The sequence below is a fragment of the Polypterus senegalus genome, chromosome 4 (genome assembly GCF_016835505.1).
Source record: "Polypterus senegalus isolate Bchr_013 chromosome 4, ASM1683550v1, whole genome shotgun sequence".
Taxonomy (NCBI): domain Eukaryota; kingdom Metazoa; phylum Chordata; class Cladistia; order Polypteriformes; family Polypteridae; genus Polypterus; species Polypterus senegalus.
In genome coordinates, this window is record NC_053157.1 from 234,939,289 (window position 1) to 234,960,027 (window position 20,739).

The 20,739-nt window shown below is 41.5% G+C and overlaps 1 protein-coding gene across 1 annotated transcript; it reads right to left on the reverse strand.

Moving 5' to 3' along the window:
- Nucleotides 1-1,298: 1,298 nt before the first annotated feature.
- LOC120528186 (gastrula zinc finger protein XlCGF57.1-like) lies at nucleotides 1,299-20,047 on the reverse strand. The gene is made up of 3 exons (XM_039752272.1): nucleotides 19,648-20,047; nucleotides 6,927-7,480; nucleotides 1,299-4,502 (listed from the first exon to the last, which is right to left on the reverse strand). The coding sequence occupies exons 2-3, from the start codon at nucleotides 7,336-7,338 to the stop codon at nucleotides 3,532-3,534; spliced, it is 1,383 nt and encodes a 460-aa protein (XP_039608206.1). The 5' UTR covers nucleotides 7,339-7,480; nucleotides 19,648-20,047; the 3' UTR covers nucleotides 1,299-3,531.
- Nucleotides 20,048-20,739: the final 692 nt, after the last annotated feature.

Consider the following 20,739-nt stretch of genomic DNA (forward strand, 5'->3'; position numbering starts at 1 on the left):
CCCACCCAACTGGCACAGCATTTCTTTAAGCTGCTCCCTTCTGGGAAACTGTCAATGCCAGCACAACAAGGTTGCAAAACAGGTTCTCTTTCAGAGCTGTTACACTACTCAATACTTTATCACGTTACTTAATTGTGCAATATTGTAAACGTAATACAAGTCAAGTCAAGTTGGGGACCCACCCTCCAGAAATGACCCTCTGTCTGCCGCAACCAGGTGTTACTTGGGTGACCCCTCGGCCTGGTCCAGCCACTCGGGTCCCCAACAATGAGGATCTTATGAGCCGGATCGCCCTCGGGGAAACACGCCACATGGCCGTAGTGCCATAACTGAAGCTCCCTGACAATGCAGGTCATGTGCCTCATTCGGGACTCCATGAGCAACACAAAGTCAAACCAATGGTACCCAAGGATTTTCTGGAGAGACACCGTAACAAAGAAGTCCAGTCTTTGTCTCAAGTCACTGGATAGTGTCCATGTCCCACAACCATATAGCAAGACAGGAAGCACCAGGACTCTAAAGACTTTTGCATAGATATCGGAAGTGGTACACACCCCTATCCAGCAACCTCATGATCCCCCATGCTCTCCCAATCTGTCTACTGACTTCATAGGAAGAGTCACCTGAGACATGAATGTCACTGCCAAGGTAAGTAAACCTCTCGACGACGTTGACACTTTCTCCACAGACAGACACCCTGCTGATGGCCGTGCCCAAGAGGTCATTAAAGGCCTGGATTTTGGTTTTTATCCAGGACACTTGCAAGCCCAGACCCTCAGACTCGTCGCTCAGTCTCTCGAGAGCCCCCATTGACTCCGCGAAGATCACAGCATCATCAGCAAAGTCAAGATCCGTCAATCTTTCTTCACCAACAGATACCCCATAAGCCACTGGATATGATATGATATCCAACAACCTTGAGGGGATCCCGCGAACCCTCAGGATGTCCCACAGGGCAGCTCGATCAACTGAGTTGAACGCTTTATGAAAATCGACAAAGGCTGCAAAGAAACTCTGCCGATATTCGCGTTTATGTAATACACGTGCAATATATTTATAACTTGAAATGAGTTACACTGTAGCTTTTTTGTATACCTTTAAGTATTTAAGAATTAGGTATAATATACCATATGTTGTTTAAGAAAAACTCAGAGAATGTCACTGTAATCTTGTTGATTGCTGTCCTCAGTAACACAATGACAATAAAGTCTTCATATCTTATCTTACCTTATCTTATCTTTTGTATGCTTAGACTCCTCCTGGTAACTTCATAACCCAAAAACAAAAGCAATGCTCTGTGAAATTCACACTTTTCCAATTTAATGGTTTTGCCTACGATGAAGAAGAACTTCTCTCACAACTTAGAATTAGGAAAACATTACAATATCGCAGATGTATACTAATACTTAAATACATACATTACGAAAGCTATCAAGTTTTGAAAAAATATGGCACGACTTTATATTCAGAATTCCTATTAGTGGTGTTGAAAGCAATCATCGTCCACTCCTTCACGATCCTAATTAAATTATAAGCATTTCTTAGGTCAAGTTTAGTGAAAATTGTTGATCCATCAAGTTGATTACGAAGGTTAATGGAAACGTCTAACTATACTTAACTATAATTTTGTTTAGTACATGATAATCAATACATGTTTGAAGCCCCCCATCTTTGTTTTTAACAAAAAAAAAAAAACAAAAACTAGGACTATTAGATGGTTCTATAAAGCCATTAGTTAAGATTTCCTGAATATTACCATCACAGCACTTGAGTTTACAAGCGAGTAAGAATGTAAACGTTTCCTTTAGTTAACAGAACCGGGGTTTGAGAAAATCAATAGTCCAGTCACAAGGTCTCTGCAGTGGAAGTTCATTAGAGCTTTACTCATTGAACACATCTAAAACATCTTCATAGTGTTGTGGTTAAACGTTTATAGAATCCAACGGTACTCAAGCTGGCTTTATACTTTTAAGGCAGGATGATAAGCAGTGACAACTCCATCGCCTTGTATCTTTAGTTTTCCAGTTGGTTACTGGGTTGTGCTTCTCCAGACAAGGGGTATCCAAATATTATAAAGGGCTGAGATCTACATATTACAAATATCACAAAGGTCATCATTTCAGAAGGTAACATCACTCTCCTGAGACATAAAGGGGCTGGTATATGTTGTAGCTTGCCCACCCTAAAGGTTTATCACTATCATCACTATCTGGGGCTTGTTGTTAAGGGACATTGGAGTGAAGTACTTTTCTTTTATAAGAGTTCATAAATTCAGAGCAGCACGACAGCTTGAGAAGAGTACCCGTCTAGTGAAATATAGAATAAAGAAAATTTAACAGGGTTTGACTGCAAACGCCCACCACACCAACCCTATAATAACGTGCACTATATCACAATAAAAGCAAAGGCATTCAATAACATTTCTGGATCGTTCCTTAGGTGACACAGCTGTTTTCCATAACTCAATAGGTTCCTCCAGGTCTTTATGTTCAACAGTTACTCTCTCATGTATTCATTCCCATTTTCTTTCTGTGATTCGTGTCCACCATTTCCTCTAATGTATTAATCATCCTTTATATTTAAACAAAGTCCCTTTTTAAATAATGAAATTATGGAACATTCCGGCTACTGCACATCTGTAGGAACAGCTTGAAAATGAATCTAATAGTCACTCATGCTCATGAGGATTATAATGAATTCAGTCATTAACTTATACCTGTACAGATCTCCGAGACTTGAGTAGTGAGGACAGTAACATTTTAGTCCTCGCTCTGTTCTTTCATTCTTCACACTCAAGTTTACTCCTGTAGGACATCTACAGTGTGAAGTGTCAATGCTGGCCACATCCCAACTAGCCATGAAACTTCTTACCAGTATGAATTATTTAACTGTTCTGAAGTTCACTACTGTTTAAGAATCGTTTGCCACATTAATTACAACAAGGCTTCACTGTAGATTCTTAAGTGCCCATGGAAATTTTGTAAAAGTGGCAATCCTTTTTCACATTTAAAGCAGTAGTAATGTTTTTCTTCAGTGTGAATTTTTTGAAATGATTGTGAATGTTGCAGTTATGAGAAAATCATCTGTCACATTCACAACTGCAAGACAGCATGGATTCTAATGCGATTCTGAAGACTGCAGGTATGACAGAATCTTTTGCCACATTCAGAATAGACAGATAGCATTTCTTAAGTCTAATTTCTCCATATTTTATGGGTGTGTTTGTTAACAAGATTATGAGTGAACCTCACTTATTAGTCTGAACAGTGTAGTTTAACTGCTTTATTTCTTACTCCCTTAAGTTTGCAGTGAGGACTGTGGATAGAAACTGTATCGTTCCAAATTATGCTTTCTTCTGCAGTTCAGATGGAGTTAATGCAGGATGTCAAAATGGGCTGGAAGGTTTCTCTTTATTAGTCCTACTGCTCCCAGCACAACTGGCACGATTTGATGTTTTGTTTCAGCAATGAACTCCAGGATAAACTTGGGTGTCTCTGAAAATGGCTACGGTCAGTGAATTGTTTGCCACATTTAGCCACTTTTTTCTCCTGTGTGGATTCTTGTATGTCGTCGAAGACTACGTCTGTCAGAAAATTGCTTACCACATTCAGAGCAGCAATAAGGTTTTTCTCCAGTGTGAACTCTTATGTGTGCCTGAAGGCCGCAATTTTGGAGGAATCTTTTTCCACATTTAGGACAGGAAAATGGCTTCTCTCCAGCATGAATTCGTGTGTGCAGACGAAGACTGCTACTGTCAGAGAACCTTTTTCCACATTCAGAACAGACATATGGCTTTTCTCCAGTATGAACCCTTTTGTGTCTCTGGAGGTGGCTACTTTTAATGAACAATTTCCCACATTCTGTACACCTATACGGCTTTTCTCCAGTGTGGATCCTTGTGTGTGTTTGGAGAGTGTAACGGTCAGAAAATCTTTTTCCACATTCAGAGCAGCAATGAGGTTTTTCTCCTGTATGAATTCTTGTGTGTGCCTGAAGATGGCTACTTTGAATGAATCTTTTACCACATTCAGCACAGCCATAAGGCTTTTCTCCAGTGTGGATTCTTGTGTGTCTTTGTAGCTTGTAGCTGTCATAAAATCGTTTACCACATTCAGAACAGCAATGAGGTTTTTCTCCAGTGTGTTTTCTTATATGTGCCGGAAGGCTGCTCTTATGGAGGAATTGTTTGCCACACTCAGAACAGTAATAATACTTTGGTTTTGTTTGAGTCAACTTGAGATTTCTACCATCAGATTTGTTTTTAACAGTTTGTCCACCCTCTTGCCCAATACACAAAGCCGCTTCATCTGTGTTACACTCTTGTTGTTGGTTAGCGTTGATGGCTTCTCTCCCAGGAATAGACTTGCAATGAAAAGTGGCTGATGTCAAATTCTCTGATTCTCTTGTTGTTGTCTTCATCTTCTCCTTTTTGTGCTGCTGTCTGCACTGAAGAGAAGTCTGAGTAGATGAAGCCTGTGAGAAACTGGAAGTGTCCTGTGAATCTGCAATGATACAAGAGTTTAGTTAAATGTTGTAAAATAATACAAGATAAACAGCACACTGGTTGGTGTTTCTGCCTCATTCCTCAGTTGCATCCCTGTGAGTATTCCAAGAAGACAGCTTATGAAATCAGGAATTAGTGGAATAAGTCTTACTTGGGGAAAAAAAACTCATTTTCAGATTGAGGATCAATCCGTTCCACTGTGTAAATGGGCTTTATCAGTTCAGTTTCTCCATCTTCATCTCTCATCACACAGATATGCCTGCTATGTTAATCAACAGGGGCCTCATGCAAAAAGGTGCGTACACACAAAAATGTTGCGCATGCCCATTTCCACACTCACATCACAATGTATAAAACCTAAACGTGGCGTAAAGCGACCCACATTTTCACACCAGTTCAATCCCTACTGTACGCAAGTTCTCCACTCAGTTTTGCAAACTGGTGGCACCCAGCCTTAAAGCAGTACTTTTGTTCCTGTGTGGTTTCCCTTTAATTTTTTAGATTCACGTCCCTGACACGGCTTTATCAAATGCACTGAAATTAACCACATATTGTTTATTAGTTTAAGGCGTCTCATGGTAATCAACCATTCTTCTTATATAATACGCAACCGTGGCTGTTCATTTGTCCGTCCAGGATTTTAAATCACCTGTAGCTCGCAAACCGTTTCACCTATTGACTTGAAATTTGGCACAAATATACTACGTGACGTCTACTATCCGCTTTCGTGTGAGGATTTTTATTACTCTTTTTATTTTTATTTTACCCTAGAATCAACTCTCTGCAGCATGTAGCAGGACGGCCGTGCGGCGCATGCATATGGGCGCCGTTCTCATTCCCTACCACCTTCGCTAATCATTCTTGAGACAGATTGAAAACTTTAGTGCCAGCTTAAGTGAAAACTTAAAGAAAACGTACTAAGTAATTGCAACACAAAAACAAACTTAATCAATTTTAATGTGAAAAGATACTGACGAAAGAAGAGAAGCAGCGAGCTACTAGGGTGGAGAAAAGAAGAGCTGCTCAGGAAGCAGCAAGTGCATCAACCTCTGAGCAAACGAATGCTAAACAGAGGCAGAGAAAGAGTCTGAAAACTAGGAATGCTCACGTCAAGTATATTCGCTGCACGTTATCGTGCAGTACGCCATTACTGGTAACCATATAATGGTGCACAGAATGGCCAAACTATTCCATTGCCCATAGCTGCTTTAGTGTTGTCACTGTGCATCACTCAAGAGTATTTAACCCACTGTATCAGAGTGTTGAATCATAGCTCTACAGCAGCTGATCCGAAAGGGGATTACTGGGATGCAGCATCAAGCACACGCTGCCTCAGCCATGCATACAGTCTATTTGAACACTCTCCCATATAGTGTGGCAAACGCTTCAGGGCCTTTCCCGTAGGGACCTCGCGGTTCAGAAACAGTTTCATCCCAAGAGAGCTAAAAGCACTCCATCACTGCATCAAGTGCTCCTTGTAGAACTGTCTGTACTTATAAGTACAATCACCTCACTGTAAACTTGCACTACTGTTATAATATTGCACAACCTGAGCCACTTTATAAAGTGCATATTTACATATGATGGCGAATGGCTTCTAAGTCAATTTAGATTTCCAAGTGCCATCTTCTTGGAGCTCTTGATATCAGTTTTAAGATGAAATGCAGTAAAGCATGTTTATTATATTATACAGTTACATTTTAAACTTCATTAAAATAATGTATATTGTTAATAATTAAACATGTGAGGACATGGTGGACAGTGGTAGCGACAAGCTGGTTCACAGACTGTTCCTGCCTCGCGCTGTATGCTTGCTGGGACTGCTGTGACCCTGTGGCCAGTGGCCTCCCTCCACCTATGAAACTATTTCTTTTTTGGGGGTCGTCTCATTGTTGCCCCTCTAGCGAACCTCTTGGTCATTTCATGAACACCAAAGCACCTGAAACGTATGAAAATGCCCCTCTGCTACTTAACTGACCAGATCAATAGCCCACAAGTTTCGTTGACTTGGCACTACATGCTCATTCGAAAGTGTGCCTTTCATTTTATAAGCAGTTTTTTTTATTATATATATATATATATATATATATATATATATATATATATATATTTATATTATATATATATATATATATTTTTTTTAAACTACATCTTTTATTTTATTAAAGAAAACATTGGCCCTGTTTTACAATCAAACCTTTATGTGGGTGAATCATGTACTGGACACTCAGTTTTTTGGGAGTTTGCAAAACCCTTTATATTTCTGACTTATTAAGTGAGCTACTGTCAGTCGTTATACACCTAAGCATCGGTCTCTATTCATGTACCTAACTCTTATTTCCTGCTACTATGAACACCAAACAAAACACAGGCAGAACTTGTAACTTTCTTCACTTCCTTTATGTTTGATTAGATTACTTACTTATTCTCTCACTTCTAGATGCCTGCTGCTCTTCTCCTTCTTTTCCATTTCCTTCATTGGTTTTCTCTTCAAAGTCAGATTTCAGTTCCTTAGAATTCTGCTGGGTAGCCAGTTGTCCTGTATTAGTAAAATGGGGGTGCAAACTGGAACGAAACTCTCTGCAAATATCTTGCATGAAAATATTTCCAGTTTCATGTTGTTGCAGTTCAGTACCATCTGATGAATCGTCTGAATCCTCAACTGTAACCTCAATGATTTCTCCCTCAGACTCCTCCTCCTCCTTAACAACTGAAATTCTTACATCATGATCCTCTGACTTCACAGAACAATCTGCTAAAACAGCCCACTCACAGTTGTCATAATTCTTTTGTGTCAGTCTTTCATCCATACCGTTGTCATTGGCTGAGGCCATGGTATGTGGAAAACTCTTCTGTCACCTCAAGTGTCTGCTCCTGTCTCCTAAAATACCTTTCTCAGATGAACAGTCCAAGCCTGGAGACCATTAGACATGCCACTGCAAAACCACATGAACAAGGAAAGAGGAGCTGTTTCACCTGTCAAAATAAAAGTTATTGGGAAGAATTAAATAGATAGATTTTATTTGTCAAAAAGAAAAATAAAACTTTACATATAATATATATTAATATATATATAATATATATAATGCAACCCAAACCAAACAACAAACCTAACTTCTGGCGTGAATAAAAACATTACAACCATCTAGACGAGAACAGGCCATTAAACCTGATGAAGCTTGCCAGTCGTTTTCAATTAAGTCTTCCAATATAACATTGGGATTGTAGGTGGGATTAAGATGTGGTCAGATCTCCTAAGCTATACTGCAGGTTTCCATTTAAAGACATTGACATTAGAATAGAGCAATGAAGTTTTTTTTTTACTCCAATCGCCCCCTTCGTTACATCAACAGCAGTCTGTGGTGGGAATGCCTCATTCGTTAGAATATTAATACAGAGTGAATCACTTCTGTTCCCGAGTTAATAAACATCCCGATGATGTAGTGCTTCTTCCTAGGCAGTAACATGGACAACTTCAGCCAGCATTTCAATAACTGGATTACACATTTTAGTTTTAATCACAGTCTGCTCACTTTTTCACCATTGCTCATTCACTTATTTCCAGACCCCCTCCTGCCATTTCCACTCTGTCTGATCAGATCAGGTGAAAAAACATCTAGCCTGAAAATGGCATCTGAAATACAGTCATGTGAAAACATTAGGACACCCTTTGAAAGCATGTGGTTTTTTGTAACATTTTTAATAAATGGTTATTTCATCTCCGTTTCAACAATACAGAGAGATTAAAGTAATCCAACTAAACAAAGAAAACTGAAGAAAAGTCTTTTCAAGATCTTCTGTAAATGTCATTCTACAAAAATGCCTATTCTAACTGAGGAAAAAGATAGGACACCCTTGCCCCTAATAGCGAGTGTTACCTCCTTTGGCTGAAATAACTGCAGTGAGACGGTTCTTGTAGCCATCTACCAGTCTTCGACATCGGTCTGAGGAAATTTTACCCCACTCCTCAATGCAGAACTTTTTCAGCTGTGAGATGTTTGAGGGGTTTCTTGCACGTACAGCCCTTTTCAAGTCACCCCACAGCATCTCAATGGGATTCAAATCTGGACTTTGACTTGGCCATTCCAGGACTCTCCATTTCTTCTTTTCAGCCAATCTTTGGTTGATTTACTAGTATGTTTTGGGTCATTGTCATGTTGCATGGTCCAGTTCCGCTTCAGCTTTAATTTTCTAACTGATGGTCTCACATGTTCTTCAAGCACCTTCTGATACACAGTAGAATTCATCGTGGATTCTATGATGGTGAGCTGACCAGGTCCTGCTGCAGCAAAGCAGCCCCAAACCATGACACTTCCACCTCCATGCTTCACAGTTGGTATGAGGTTCTTTTCTTGGAATGCTGTGTTTGGTTTACGCCAAACATGTCCTCTGCTGTTGTGTCCAAATAATTCAATTTTGGACTCATCTGTCCAAAGAACATTATTCCAGAAGTCCTGGTCTTTGTCAACTTTATCTCTGGCAAATGTCAGTCTGGCCTCGATGTTTCTCTTGGAAAGCAAAGGTTTCCTCCTTGCACACCTCCCATGCAAGTTAAACTTGTACAGTCTCTTTCTGATTGTAGAGGCATGTACTTCTACATCAACAGTAGCCAGAGCCTGCTGTAGTTCTCGAGATGACACTTTAGGGTTTTGGAGACCTCTTTTAGCATCTTGCGGTCTGCTCTTGGGGTGAACTTGCTGGGGCGACCAGTCCTGGGCATGTTGGCAGTTGTTTTGAAAGCCCTCCACTTGTAGACTATCTTCCGGACAGTGGAATGGCTGATTTCAAAATCTTTTGAGATCTTTTTAAATCCCTTCCCAGACTCATAGGCTGCTACAATCTTTTTTCTGAAGTCCTCTGACAGCTCTTTTGTTCTCACCATGGTGCTCACTCTCACTTCAACAGTCAGGAGCACACCAAACTAAATGTCTGAGGTTTAAATAGGGCAAGCCTCATTCAACATGCAGAGTAACGATCTACTAATTATGTGCACCTGGTGTGATATACCTGTGTGAGATCTGAGCCAATTTAAGAGGGAATACATGTGAGGGTGTCCTATCTTTTTCCTCAGTTAGAATAGGCATTTTTGTAGAATGACATTTACAGAAGATCTTGAAAAGACTTTTCTTCAGTTTTCTTTGTTTAGTTGGATTACTTTAATCTCTCTGTATTGTTGAAACGGAGATGAAATAACCATTTATTAAAAATGTTACAAAAAACCACATGCTTTCAAAGGGTGTCCTAATGTTTTCACATGACTGTAAGAAGTTTAGGCTGGTTCTCTGTAAAATTCAAATCCCACACTACCTGAATCACCAGGACATGTAAAAATCCATTCAACTTATTTAAAAGCAATCAGACATTTCACATGTATGAAGAGAGGTCAGGTCTGTGTACTTGCCGCCTCATTTTTATTCTTGCTCCGTATTCTTTACATCTTAGGATGAGCTGCTCCTTTGGTACAACGGGCAGCGGTGATCACAGTGCCACCAACGGTGTATGGGGACATTCATTATACCCCTGCACTTTATGTTCCCTTACATTCTCAAATGTTATAGACATAGTTAAGTTATCAGATTCTTCCAATTCTCTTTACTAACCCTGTGACAACTTTCAAGTTCCCAACTCGCACAAAAGGAGAGACCACTCAGGTCTACTTCTCTGAGGACAGCAGCATATCTTTGATTTAAAAATTAATTTAAGATTCATAGAAATAAGCCAGGGATCAAATCTTTATCTTATTGATAATTAAATAAACAGGTTAATAATCATAAGAGAAAAGGGGGAAAGAAGGCTCCTGTACAAGGCAGCCACCAGTGAGGTGAAGAGAAGACTTAATAAAGTCATCCACAATAACTTGATAACATTTCAGAATTAACTGAACACCAAAAAACTACCAATTTAGTTAATTTATTTTTTCGCTCGCCCACCCCCATATACCCATACCGGGGCACACAATCCTCCAGCCACTTCGCGTTGTGAAGAGGGGGGCTGAACGGACCCCCAAGGAGATGCGGTCGCTCCTCCGAAAACCCCTCTTAAACGGTGATACAATGGGAAACAAATACATTTATTTTTACCTCCTCTTTGCTCAATCAACTGCTGGCTTGCTGCTGATGCTGCTCTGCATCTCGCACAGCACTTCCAACGTTTAAAAGCCTGTACAGCAGTGGTCTTTGTCATCTACTCTGTCTTTTATTTCCAGCCCCAGGCGTGGTTAAATCTTTTGGCACAAAGTTCCGTCTCATGAGAAGTGAGTTCTTGATATTTATATTTAGTTTATAATTTCAAAACGGAATAAGAATCTGAAAATGTGACATAAAAACGTCACATAGAATCATTGCACTCTTAGGCTTAGGATTATACACTCACCTAAAGGATTATTAGGAACACCTGTTCAATTTCTCATTAATGCAATTATCTAATCAACCAATCACATGGCAGTTGCTTCAATGCATTTAGGGGTGTGGTCCTGGTCAAGACAATCTCCTGAACTCCAAACTGAATGTCAGAATGGCAAAGAAAGGTGATTTAAGCAATTCTGAGCGTGGCATGGTTGTTGGTGCCAGACGGGCCGGTCTGAGTATTTCACAATCTGCTCAGTTACTGGGATTTTCACGCACAACCATTTCTAGGGTTTACAAAGAATGGTGTGAAAAGGGAAAAACATCCAGTATGCGCCAGTCCTGTGGGCGAAAATGCCTTGTTGATGCTAGAGGTCAGAGGAGAATGAATGGGCCGACTGATTCAAGCTGATAGAAGAGCAACTTTGACTGAAATAACCACTCGTTACAACCGAGGTATGCAGCAAAGCATTTGTGAAGCCACAACATGCACAACCTTGAGGCGGATGGGCTACAACAGCAGAAGACCCCACCGGGTACCACTCATCTCCACTACAAATAGGAAAAAGAGGCTACAATTTGCACGAGCTCACCAAAATTGGACAGTTGAAGACTGGAAAAACGTTGCCTGGTCTGATGAGTCTCGATTTCTGTTGAGACATTCAAATGGTAGTCAGAATTTGGCGTAAACAGAATGAGAACATGGATCCATCATGCCTTGTTACCACTGTGCAGGCTGGTGGTGGTGGTGTAATGGTGTGGGGGTGTTTTCTTGGCACACTTTAGGCCCCTTAGTGCCAATTGGGCATCGTTTAAATGCCACGGGCTACCTGAGCATTGTTTCTGACCATGTCCATCCCTTCATGACCACCATGTACCCATCCTCTGATGGCTACTTCCAGCAGGATAATGCACCATGTCACAAAGCTCGAATCATTTCAAATTGGTTTCTTGAACATGACAATGAGTTCACTGTACTAAAATGGCCCCCACAGTCACCAGATCTCAACCCAATAGAGCATCTTTGGGATGTGGTGGAACGGGAGCTTCGTGCCCTGGATGTGCATCCCACAAATCTCCATCAACTGCAAGATGCTATCCTATCAATATGGGCCAACATTTCTAAAGAATGCTTTCAGCACCTTGTTGAATCAATGCCACGTAGAATTAAGGCAGTTGTGAAGGCGAAAGGGGGTCAAACACCGTATTAGTGTGGTGCTCCTAATAATCTTTTAGGTGAGTGTATGTAGATGTGTATATTTATATATCTATATATATATATATACACTAGCAAAATCCCTGCGCTTCGAGGCGGCAAAATACTGCTTTTAAATTTTTATTAAGAAGAAAAGCAAACCTTTTTAAACTGAGGGAAAATATACCAATAATTATTTGTTAAGGATCTCTTTATATGCCACGTTGTCAGTTCACCACTCCGGTTTTAGTATGACCAAGCTGTGCGAGCTTACTCTTGAGCATGCAACGCATAGTTGGTCTTGTGAAAAGCAATCTTGCCTCAAATCAATGGCAACCATTTGTAGGGTTTGTCCCTGAGACTTATTAATTGTCATCGCGAAGCAGAGCCTTACTGGAAATAGGAGGCATTTGAATTGAAATGGAGATCAGAGGGTATAACGGGGATGCGAGGAATAAAAACTCGTCCCCCCTGAGCAACTGCCAGTAAAAATAGTTGCCTTAATTAGGTTCTTTTTCAGACACGTGACCTGAAGTCTCGTGCCGTTACAAAGTTTCAGTGGCTGTAAGTTTTTCATTAACATTATTGGTGTCCCAACCTTCAAAATTAGATTATGCCCAGGAGTGCCTGGATGATTCTGAGTGTGGAGAAACTCTAGCGACAGGGTGTCTATTAACTTGTGGATTTTTCTGTGAGTATTTGGCGGCAGTGTCACGAAGTTGTTTCTGCAAGACCGCGTTAGCTGCGGAGGTCAGCGGAGCTCAGCTCGGAGCGAATCGAAGTGAATGAAATGAGGTGAATGGGAGGGGAGATGGTGACGTGAGTACCCCATCCCTCCACAAACACAGTCTCTTGGATCTCAACTCTCCTTTATATAAATCAGTAAAGGAGAGAGGACTAAACACTAAGGAAATAGAACGGCAAGACCGTGTCAGCTGCGGAGCTCAGCTCAGAGCGAAATGAAGTGAATGAAATGACATGAATGGGAGGGGAGAAGATCAAGTGACTCCCCCACCCACCTTAACTCTTCATCCCTCCACAAACACAGTCTTTCGGCATGACAAATGCCAGCGGCAGCGTGTCTACAAACTTAATTTACAGTTAAGCTTTACACCTTGCTTTCCTATTCATTTGCATAAGCACAGTCCTTCACCAGCAATTATTTAAAATTAGCTCAACCCGGCACTTAAAAGTTTCTCTCACACTTTTGCTGAGTTTGTGCCAAACACTATTCTATCGCTGACCATCTCATCTTCGTTTGCATAAGCACAGTCCTTCACCAGCATTTTTAACTCAGTTACAAAGTGATAAAAAGTCTCATGTATACCCTGCGTCCTCTCAGTAAACTTGTATCTTGCGAATAATGTACTTGTCTTAGGCATGACAAATGCCAGCGGCAGCGTGTCTATGAACTTAAAGATAAGCTTTACACCTTGCTTTCCTATTCGTTTGCATAAGCACAGTCCTTCACCAGCAATTTTAACTCCGTTACAGCAATTTTAACTCTGTTACAAAGTGATCCAAAGTCTCGTTTATACCCCGCGTCTTCTCATTAAACTTGCATCTCGCAAATATCGTATTCGTCGTAGGCATGACAAACGCCAGCGGCAGCATGACTATAAACTTAATTTAAACTTACGGTTTACACCGTGCTTTGTTTTCGCAGTAGCTGCACTTCTGAATATGCTTGTATGCATCACTCGCTTCATATTCTTTTGCTGCCTTCTCAATTGTGTAGTGTGTTTTTTGTTCAGCACGCTTTGGAGTTCTTCCTTGTTCTCTGCGTACTGCTTTCGCAGTCAGTTCACGTGAGCCGCTCGGAGTACATGCATCAAAGGTTCTCAGCTGTGCTTGTGCTATCTCGTGCGGTCTTGCGATGTCCACGGCTTTATTTAAAGTTAGCTAAGACCCGGCACTTAAAAGTTTCTCTTGCACTTTCGCCGAGTTTGTGCCAAACACTAGTCTATACCTGACCATCTCATCTTATTTGCATAAGCACAGTCTTTCACCCGCGAATATTTAGCGGCAGCGTGTCTATTGGATTGCCGCTGATGGACGGTCTTATATGGGCAGGCACTCAATTACATGGGAGGCGTGATGATGAGGGACGCAACTCCGCCTCACACAGTGACTGAGCCGCAGGCTATGGTCATATATATGTACGTAAGTAGGTTGCAGTTATGCCCATTACGCGTAGAATATCGAAATGAAACCTGCCTAACTTTTGTAAGTAAACCGTAAGGAACGAGTCTGCCAAATTTCATGGAAAGTTGGAGAATTAGTGATGAGTCAGTCAGTCAGTCGGTGAGGGCTTTTCCTTTTATTAGTGTATGTGTGTATATATAAATATATATATATATATATATATATATATATAGATATAGATATTGATATTGATATGGAAAGCATATGTATGGTATACATTTATGTCAATATAATGATTATTTTATGTCAATATTATTTTTAATATTGAGTATGTTCATGTGTTTTCTTTGTAGTTATGTTACATAATGTTAACAGTAGTATTCTTCCCATACCTTCTTAACTCCTTCAAAAACTCTTCAGCCGTCGCCGACTGACAGTAAACTGGGCACGTGTGTTTGGGATGTTGGAGGAAAACTGGACAAGTGAAGGAAAAACCTGAGACCACCAGTGACCAGGCTAGTATTAGAAACAGACGACCTGAAAATGTAAGGAAAATAAAGTGTTTAGCGGGATAAACGTATGGGAATGTTAAATGGATTTTAAGGGAATACCCCTGGGTGTGGAGCCATGAGGTGCTGACAGTTGGCCTGCAATCCAGGGGTCTGGGGAACAAAAGCATGACTGCTTCTGATCCAAGAAGTCCTTTTAGGCCTGGGATGAAAGTGTAATTAAGTGTTTGGGGGCATTAATGCCATCTCCATGCCAGAAGTATTTTGAGCTAGTAGAGGAGAGTAAGAGAAAAAACAGAGAAAGCAAGAGGAGCGACAAGAGGAGTGCTCTTGAGTATGCAGCAGTAAGCAGAGACAAGAGATGCTTGTTCCAGTAGACAGAGGTCATTCAGGCAGGACACTGAGGCTGTAGGTTGATTTGTTTTGGAGGTTGGCATCTCTATTTTTAATGTGACCCCATAAGTAATTTTTCTGAATGTGTATTTCTGTTGGTTTCCCCATAATTGATGTTTAGAATAGCAATATGTCACAGGCTGAGCCTCTTTAAAATGGTGGCCTCATTTTTCTGATTTGGATCTTTCACTTGTGCATTTGGGCCAGCTTAGACATGCGTTTCATGTATTGCCAGTATAAAACAGTTTACTGTTATCTCTCTATTATTAACAATAAAAATCTTGGAAGGCTTGGAAGGAGACGAGACGTGATTTTCCTGGAGATATTTTAACTTCCCGCGAGACAGAAGGACAGGTGCTACACGGTTTTTAAATGTTTGAAGCACTGTGCGAGATGCAGATCACGCAGTACGGCAGCAGCAAGACAACAGCTGATTGAGCAAAGAGGAGGTTAAAAAAAAAAAAAAACTATTTGCTTACCTATTGTATCACCTTTTAAGAGGGGGTTTCGGAGCAGCAACCACATCTCCTGAGCGTGCATTCAGCCCCCCCCCTCTTCATAACGTGAGCGGCAGAGACAAGAAGTGACTGGCGAGCGAAGTGAGCAGAGGGGGAAACCCCTAGTTAGAAAATATTAATATAACTAGACATTAAGCCCGTTACAATAACGGGCGCTAGAACAGTAGTGCATAAACATTAGTAGGAACAGTTTATATTAAATGGCAAGGGACCTTGTATGTGGCTGTAATATGCGTCACTGTATTGTGTGCCTTTAATTTTCTATCTCAGTAATACTGGTTTGCATTTCCGTAAAATGCCTGTAATTTTGTCAGACAGTAATACAGTGGAACCTCGGTGGAACAAAAGTCATTTCCCCCATAGGATTGTATGTAAATACAAATAATCCATTCCAGACCGTACGAACTGTATGTAAATATAAATTTTTTTAAGATTTTAAGCACAATTATAGTTAATTATACCATTGAATGCACAATCTAATAAACAACCAAGAAAAGTAACATTGCAACAATGCACGCGTGCGCCTGTGTGTGTGTCTCTCTCTGTCGCGGGCCTGTGTGTGTGCGCGCATGTGGCATGTCTGTCTCTCGTGCATGCGTGTGTGCGTATCGGTCTCTCTCGCGCGCGCACCTCTGTGTGTGTGTGTGTCTGTGTCTGTGTCTGTGTGTGTGTGTGTGTGTGTCTCTCTCTCTCTGTCGCGGGCCTGTGTGTGTGCGCGCATGTGGCATGTCTGTCTCTCGTGCATGCGTGTGTGCGTATCTGTCTCTCTCTCGCGTGTGTGTGTGTGTGTGTGGGTGTGGGTGTGCCGGTGTGTGGTGTGTGTGTGTGTGCCGGTGTGTGCCTGTGTGTGCGTGCGTACGTGTCTGTCTCTCGTGCGTGCATGCGTGTCTGTCTGTCTGTTTGTCTGTCTCTCACACGCAAGCACCTGTGTGTGTGTCTGTCTCTCTCTCTCTCTGCACACACAGGGAATGCACAGGAAGAGACTGAACACGTGCTGTGTGGCCCCGCGCAGGCGCACTTCTCCAGAAGACACACACACACGGACACCTGGACGCACAGGGTTTTATTAGAGAGGATGATTACTAGGAGTTCTTTCTTTACTTTACGAGATAAATGACATTTCCACAAGCGAACACAACCTCAAATTCAACCCCAGATAAACTGGTGCTGCCCTCACTATGCTAAGGCGTCCCTTCACTGCATGAGGAATTCCACCGTCTATCACTTTAACCCAACACAATTAAAGCAGCAGAAACGTAGCGTACATCTCAATAAATCAGAATATCGTTGAAAAGTTAATTTATTTCAGTAATTCCATTCAAAAAGTGAATCTCCTATATTCTATAAATTCATTACACACAGTGATATATTTCAAGCGTTTATGTCTTTTCATTTTGTTGATTATGGTTTATAGCTAACGAAAACCCAAAATTCAGCATCTCAGAAAATTAGAATATTGTGGCAAAGTTCCATATTGTCGACTCCTTGTGTCCCACTCCACTCAGCTAATTAACCCAAAGCACCTACAAAAGGGTCCCGAGCCTTTAATAGTCTCTCCATCTGGTTCAGTAGGCCACACAATCAGCAATGTCATGCTGACAAGATGGTTGTCCAGAAGACAGTCACGGAGACCATCCCTCTACAAGGAGGCGAAGCCACCAAAGGTCACTACTGAAGAAGCTGGCTTTTCACTGAGAGCTGTATCCAAGAATATTAATGGAAAATTGAGAGGAAAGAAATAAGGTGCACAAGTAACAGGGATAATGGCAACCTTGAGGAGATTGTGAAGAATTTTGGGGGAGATTCCCAAGGAGTGGACTGCGGCTGGAATCAGTGCTTCAAGAGCCGCCACACACAGACATGTGTATCCGGGACGTGGGCTACAACTGTCACAGAATTCCTGGTGTCAAGCCACTCTTGAACCAGAGTCTTACCTGGGCTAAGGAGAAAATGGACTGGACTGTTGCTCAGTGGCCCAAAGTCCTCTTTTCGGATGAAAGTCAATTTTGCATTTCATTTGGAAATCAAAATCCCAGAATCTGGAGGAAGAGCAGAGAGGCTCAGAATCCAAGTTGCTTGAGGGTCCGTTGTAAAGTTTTACAGAGTCAGTGATGATTTGGTGAGCCATGTCATCTGCGGGTGTTGGTCCACTGTGTTTGATCAAGTCCAAAGTCAGTGCGGCCAGACATCTACCAGGCCATTTTAGAGAACTTTAGGCTTCTCTCTGCTCACAAGCGTTATGGAGATGCTGATTTCATTTTCCAACAGGACTTGGCACCTGTCCACACTGCCAGCAGTACCAATATCTGGTTTAATGACCAGTGCATCACTGGGCTTGATTGGCCAGCAAACTCACCTGACCTAAACCCCATAGACAATCTATCAAGAGGAAGAAGAGAGACAGCATACCCAACAATGCTGACGAGATGAAGGCCACGGTCAAATCATCCTGGGCTTCTAGAACACCTAAGCAATGCCACAGGCTGATCGCTTCCATGCCACACTGCACTGATGCACAAGGAGCCCTGACCGAGTATTGAGGGCCTACATGGACAGACTTTTAAGTAGACCAACAGTTCTGTATTAAAAATCTTTTTTTATTATTATTCTTATGTAATATTCTAATTTTCTGAGATACTGAATTTTGGGTTTTCATTAGCTATAAGCCATAATCAGCAAAATGAAAAGAAATAAACACATGAAATATATCACTCTGTGTACAATGTATCTATACAATATAGGAGTTTCGTGTTTTGAATTGAATTACTGAAATAAATTTATTTTCCGATGATATCCTAATTTATTGAGATGCCTGTGCCCTGTGTTCGCTGGGATTGCCTCCAGCAGACCCCTGTGACCCTGTAGTTAGGATACAGCGGGTTGGAAGATGACTGACTGACTGTACATTTTAACTTACTCGTGACAAATGATACTAAGATGACTAAATAATAAATAGCTCAGGGTCCGGACCGGACTGTCCGAGAGGGGACAGACCCCTGGAGAATCCGATTTTAAAGCGGCAGTTAAATGGCACATAAACAGTATTTCGATAGTGCGTGCCTACCGGGCGCTAAAGCCCACCGATAAGCCTCGGATTGCCCCTGCACTTGGGTCACCTCATTGGGAGCCGCGTTGTCTCTGACATGATCGTCCCGTGAGCAATTGAGGAGGAGCCGGGTGACGTGTATGAGCCGGGTCACCTTTACACTTTTATTCTATGTTAATTAATGTTGACTTATTTTATTTTCTTATTGTGTCTTTTATTTTCCTATTCTTTATTATGTAAAGCACTTTGAGCTACTGTTTATTTATATAGCACATTTTCATACAAATGTTGTTGTTGTTACACAGTGCAGAAAATAACTTTTTCGAGGTTATTTAAGTTGATATATGCAGGGTTGTTTTCGATAAACTGACAAACCTGTAACGCATAATACACCCCTAAAACAAACTTTGCTCCACCAGACAACATACTATTTCTCCGTTAAACATTGTATTTTTTTTCAGTGTATAAGATAAAATGGCCTAACTATCGGAGTGTGCCCCGTGATGGACTCGCACTTGGTCCAGGTTTTGTTCCTGTCTTGTATCCGATGCCGCTATGATTTAGGCTCTGATCATCCACTACAGAGCCGTTAACTGCGAGTATTCAATTCGTAATGAAAACGAGAAAGCTCTTGTGAAATGTCCAACCTCGAGTCTCGGCTTTTTTGCGATGTTCTAGACACGCTAAACTCGACAGGAATTCCCTTGACTGAACTGGTCGAGCGAGCGGCAGCCTGCGTCAACGTAAACGGGGGAGTGGAAGTGTGAGACATTGTGGGAGGACGGAGGGCCGTCAATATCAACACGGATGCACCTCGGCTGATCGCCGCGACTGTCGTTAATCCTCCTTCTTACCCTCGTTCCTCCTCTCTCCCGAATTACCACCCTCACACTGATTTTGATTTGGACTCCCCTCGACATTCCTACCCGTGTCCACTTTGCTCTCCTCTCCCACCCCGTATTCTCACCCTCGCCAGAATTTGACGCTGCTTACCAACAATCCACTTTGTCTCTTCCTTGACGTTCCTTCTTTATTTATTTTCTCTTCCGCTCCGTTTTGTTACTAAAGGTGCAGACACGCACCTCGTATGATAGCCTGAGCCTTCCGCTAGAATCTTCGTTCCTGCATACAGATCTATGGCCACAACAATAAGAATGTCTGCGCAGATGAGTGGGCGGGGATACCTTCCTACGTCGCTGAGGGATGACGTCATATAATTGCTTGTCTGCTTTCCCCGCGCTCGTGATCACTACACAAATAGCAGCACAATTGTGGTCAGGCCTCTTTCATGCCACAAATAAAGTGCGGAAGATGAGACAGTCTCGGCCGCGGGTGGCGCATACGGGTGGAAATCTCCGGCGATGAGGGACAATGTGACACGCTGAGGGGCTCCAAATTTCAAGTAGATATTGCAGCAGACCGGAGTAAAATGGGCGTAAATATAATTTTCGACTTCAGCCAATCATATATAAATTTTGCGAAAGTCAGGCACTGATCAGCCAATCGAAAATTTAAACGTCGCGGTCAATCACCTTTTTATTTAACAAATCGCCAATCGGTGTTATTTGTCATTCAGGCTCCACTTTACCCAATTGCCTTATGGATACGTAAAAAGAAAGGTGGGAGTAATTTCTAAAGGTGGACGTGTAAGATCATTTCTAAAGGTGGACTGTCAAGATAAATGTAAGAGACAGAGTGTATATTCGCAAAATACATCTGCGACGATAGTCTACTAGTGCCAGTATCTTACACTATAGCAATGTCGAGTGCATTATTAAGACTGCACTGTATTTTTACCACCGTCATTTATGATTAGCGGTTCTGAAAAATAATGATAATAAAAGTTTGAATATGAGATATGTATCGTTACTAAACAACTTCTGAAGAAAATTTAAATGAACATAACAATACAAATTTGTGTCCGCCTAATTTTAATGGATTGACGTGGACTTAAGTGTGGGCTCTACTTGATTGAGTCAGTCAGATTAAAACAAATGTTTGACTGTTGTTGTTTACTTGAATATCCAAATGAAATAGTCGCCTACATTTAACAAGTCAACTTAAAGACGGGTTTTAAACGTATTA

Coding starts and splice junctions, on each gene's coding strand:
- LOC120528186 (XM_039752272.1), bottom strand. CDS start 7,338: ATGGCCTCAGCCAATGACAACGGTATGGATGAAAGACTGACACAAAAG. Junction 4,503..6,926: donor ATCTAGAAGTGAGAGAATAA/GTAAGTAATCTA, acceptor GTATCATTGCAG/ATTCACAGGACACTTCCAGT.